Source organism: Marmota marmota, unplaced genomic scaffold, assembly GCF_001458135.2.
Source record: "Marmota marmota marmota unplaced genomic scaffold, marMar, whole genome shotgun sequence".
Lineage (NCBI taxonomy): Eukaryota > Metazoa > Chordata > Mammalia > Rodentia > Sciuridae > Marmota > Marmota marmota.
In genome coordinates, this window is record NW_025999992.1 from 2,814,677 (window position 1) to 2,818,932 (window position 4,256).

At 45.7% G+C, this 4,256-nt stretch overlaps 2 protein-coding genes across 2 annotated transcripts in view; both read left to right on the forward strand.

Annotated features, from left to right (window-relative positions):
* Gnal (G protein subunit alpha L) overlaps nucleotides 1–4,256 on the forward strand; it is an 87,270-nt gene that overhangs the window by 64,730 nt on the left and 18,284 nt on the right. The gene's annotated exons all lie outside the window — the stretch shown is intronic.
* Nucleotides 7–2,434, forward strand: Chmp1b (charged multivesicular body protein 1B). Its single transcript, XM_015506048.2, has one exon. The coding sequence runs from the start codon at nucleotides 68–70 to the stop codon at nucleotides 665–667; it is 600 nt and encodes a 199-aa protein (XP_015361534.1). The 5' UTR covers nucleotides 7–67; the 3' UTR covers nucleotides 668–2,434.

The following is a 4,256-nucleotide window of genomic DNA, read 5'->3' on the forward strand; positions in this document are numbered from 1 at the left end:
GCCTCTCCTCGCCTCGCTTCCGCGCAAGCCCAGGCCCTGGCCGCCGACCCCGAGGCGGCGTCCCGCCATGTCCAACATGGAGAAGCACCTGTTCAACCTGAAGTTCGCCGCCAAAGAACTGAGCAGGAGTGCCAAGAAGTGCGATAAGGAGGAGAAGGCCGAAAAGGCCAAGATCAAGAAGGCCATCCAGAAGGGCAACATGGAAGTGGCCCGGATCCACGCCGAGAACGCCATCCGCCAGAAGAACCAGGCCGTGAACTTCCTGAGGATGAGCGCGCGCGTGGACGCCGTGGCCGCCCGCGTGCAGACGGCCGTGACCATGGGCAAGGTGACCAAGTCGATGGCCGGCGTGGTCAAGTCGATGGACGCCACGCTGAAGACCATGAACCTGGAGAAGATCTCCGCGCTGATGGACAAGTTCGAGCACCAGTTTGAGACCCTGGACGTCCAGACGCAGCAGATGGAGGACACGATGAGCAGCACGACGACGCTGACCACTCCCCAGAACCAGGTGGACCTGCTGCTCCAGGAGATGGCAGACGAGGCGGGCCTCGACCTCAACATGGAGCTGCCGCAGGGCCAGACCGGCTCCGTGGGCACCAGCGTGGCCTCGGCCGAGCAGGACGAGCTGTCGCAGAGACTCGCCCGCCTGCGCGACCAGGTGTGACGGGCCGGAGGCTGCCGCAGGAGGCCCGCGGAGAGGCCCGCGAGGCCGCCTCCGCCCTGCAGCTGCCGCTCGTGGTGACGTGTATTTTTATAGCCGCCTTTTAACAGAACTGGTTGAGTGGTGGGCGTGGATCTCGGCCCCTCGGTGACGCTGCCCACCGAGGAGGGTCCCATCCGAGGCCAAGTGTGTGTGTGCGTGTGTCGCGTGTTTGGTGGCACACCGAGTGACAGGTGGTCCGTGAGAATTAAGGAAGGGGATGATTATTTTGATTACACAGCTATAAACACTTCGTTCAGTCGGCAGTGCTGTTTCTGTATAGCCTTTCTTTCGATTTTGATTTGTTTGGTTTTTGCCATCAAAGCAAGACTACAATTGACTATTTGTTCTCATAACTTACTCTAAAATTATCTTAGATCTTAAAATAATATTCTCTTGCTGTTTACATTCTATAAATTTTCATATGATAATGGAGTTTGTGTAACTGGAGAAAATGCCACAAAAGTTAATTTATTGGGGAAAATAAACTTGTTCATTTATATTTTCTATTTACAGAGAGTTTTTTAAAGGACTTAGATGTAATGTTTGACAGTTTCCTAGTTATTTCACGATGTCATCACTTTAATCAGACTTCTCCTTAAAGTATGTTAATTAGCATGATAGTCATTTTACACACCTAACATTGCCAAAGAACAGCTGATCGGTCTGGGGAAACCTTGGGACTGCATGTTTATAGTTTCATTTTTATTTTAACAACCAAAAATGAAATAAAATTAGTTCTAATTATTTTAAGTTCTAATTATTTTCACTTGTTGTTTGTCTTAAAGTAACAACTTTAAAAACCTTAAAAATACAAGTTGTAATGTTTGACTTAGCCATGCAAACAAGGCATGTTCCTCCGGCCAGCTGGAAGTGTGGGAAGGGGAGCCAGCTAGGGCTGGGGGTCTGAACGGCATGCGGCGCTGGATCATTTCCCAAGGCTGTGTGTCTGGCTGAAGAGCAAAGCAGGCCTTCTCCACTCTGCTTGGCCTCAGAACAGGGAGAATTGCACTTATTTTGCTTGGCAATTAAATTAAACTAAGTTAAATACTTGTAAGTTTTTAAAATTCTCCTTTATTCACCGGAAGATTTCTCCCTAAGAGAATTCTGGTATTTCTGAAAATAGGGACTTTTCCAAGCTCTTTGAAAGATTCACCACCAAGTACGCATAGATAACATGTTTTCCAGTGTGAATGAATGTTTAAGGAAAAAAGAAGCGTATGCAGATGAGGACTGACCTTCATAGTAAGTTTTTTAAAGTATATTTGACGGGGTGTTGTTCAGAAGTCTGCTCTTACGGGACACTTGTCGATTGCCCAGAGTCTTCTGTCACAGGCCTTTAGCAGATCAGGTGTCCTCTCATCACTTGGTTTCGCAAAGGCTGCCTGGTGTGAGTACAGCATGTGTCTTAAACCCTCTTTGGACTGGAAAATTATAATTAGAACTCAAAAAATAGCTTAGTGTTGAATTCTTTGGTATGTTGAAGATACTTTTGTAGTGCAGATATTCCCATTAAAATATATTTTGTGAGATTAAACAATTCTTGTATATGCTTGAACTTTCTTAAAATATGTTCATTTCATACTATATGAATGTACATTTTTTATGAATCAAATATTATTTTCAAAAGCACCACTACAGGCCCATGAATTATTTCCTCACTTTTGGAGTTGATGCAATGATAAGATGTAAATCACAGAAATTTTGTTAAATAAATTGTTTTAAACTGCATGTTATTGCATATGAGTATGGGTCCTATTTAAAAAGTTGCTTATGTGCTGGGATGTAGCTCAGAGTAGGGCTGTGCTTAGCATGCATTCAGTCCCCAGCACCACGAAAAAAAGAAAGAAAGAAAAAGAATCCAGAGGTAGATTTGGCTCAGAAAGCCTGGTGTTTGTCCAGACCCGACCCCCCCGACCCCCAACCTGGTCTTCCCACCTGAGCTCCTCACCCCATCTTCCCACCTGAGCTCCTGTGTGGTCAACATGGCATTATCTTGCACGTTTCTCGGAGCCTTGTCTATCCCTTCTTTACAGTAATTGTCTCCTCCTGGCAACAAGATCTTCTGTTGAAATGTCTCTAGACCAAAGACAAGTAGCCTGTGACTGGGTCCAATTTAAAACACACCAGGGAAAGCAGTTCATGCAACTACTAACATTACTTTTAGTCTTATTTTCTTGCTTTCAAATGAAGTTTCTAACCTGAGGTTTGAATTATTGAGGAAAGCCAGGTGTGGCGGCCACACCTGTAACCCCAGCAACTCTGGAGGCTGGTGCTGAGTCAAGACCAGCCTGGCAACTTAGCAACACCTGTTTCAAAAATAAATAAGAAGGGCTGTGAACGTAGCTTGGTGGTAAAGCACCCCTGGATTCAATTTCCTAAAAAAAAGAATGAGGAGAGACATAGAGGTAAACAGGTACACAAACTTAACTTTTCTCCAATTTTGATTTATTTGAATACAGCAACTCAGATGTGTCTGCCGAGACCTTTCTAACTAAAACTATTTTCCCAACAGAGCAAGCCTCAGGCCACCCTGTGTGCCTTTCAACAGGACCTACCACAAGGCCTGCACACTGTCCATTTGACAGTCTTGTTTACTGCCCATGGTACCAGGGTCAGTTCGTCCCACTAAGAGCTGAAAGTGAGGGGTTCCGTTCATCTGCAGTACACAAGCACCACCTGGAGGGTGTTTCTGTAGCCAAAACCCAAGTTCGAATCTTTAGTACTGTTAACAAAAGTTACAAGCCAGGGACGTTGAACAAACTGATGAACAGGCCTCTGTAATGTTTGTAAACAACTAACTGATTTTAATCCATTAGCAAATGCCTGCCTGGTTTCCCGAAATCAACCTTTGCACAGCTAGATGTCATTCCATGGGAAGCAGGACCACACAGGGTCTGCTCTGGCCTGGCACCTGATACCGTGAGCTCCTGGTGAACCAGGGCAAGTGTGCCTCCCTGGGGTGCTCTCTTGACAGTGCCGGGAGCTCCCTGATGGCAACAGTGGATGCAGGGAACAGCCATGGTGAGCACAGGCAGAGCCCCAGGTGTGGGTGCCGGAAGCCCTGTGTCTTGCCCTTCACGGCACTGGTCCAGATGGAAATGTTTGTCCCTGCTCCTTGGGGCTGGCAGTCTGTCTCTTACCAAAACAGTGTCAGGACAAACAGGTCAGCGGTGTTTATTCAGAATGATGGGACATGGTGAAAGACCAGACCAAAATGTATCAGGCACCAGCTACATGACACTTCTCTCTAGAGATTAAAAAACTTAGTGTCTGCCCTTAAGCATCACTAATACTAGATGAGACATTGCACATAAAAGGAAATATGGACATGGGTGTGAAAAAGATCAAACTGAACACTTAAGATTGGTGTAGGGGGGCTGGGGCTCAGTGGTAGAGCACTTATCGTGCCTGCACAAGGCACTGGGTGTGATCCCTGGCACCACACAAAAAATAAACAAATAAAATAAAGGTATTGTATCCATCTACAACTAAATATATATATATATATATATATATATATATATTTTTTTTTTTTTTTTTTTTTTTTTTT

Excerpts from the sequence above, each read along its gene's own strand:
- Chmp1b (XM_015506048.2), top strand. The coding sequence starts at position 68 with ATGTCCAACATGGAGAAGCACCTGTTCAACCTGAAGTTCGCCGCCAAA.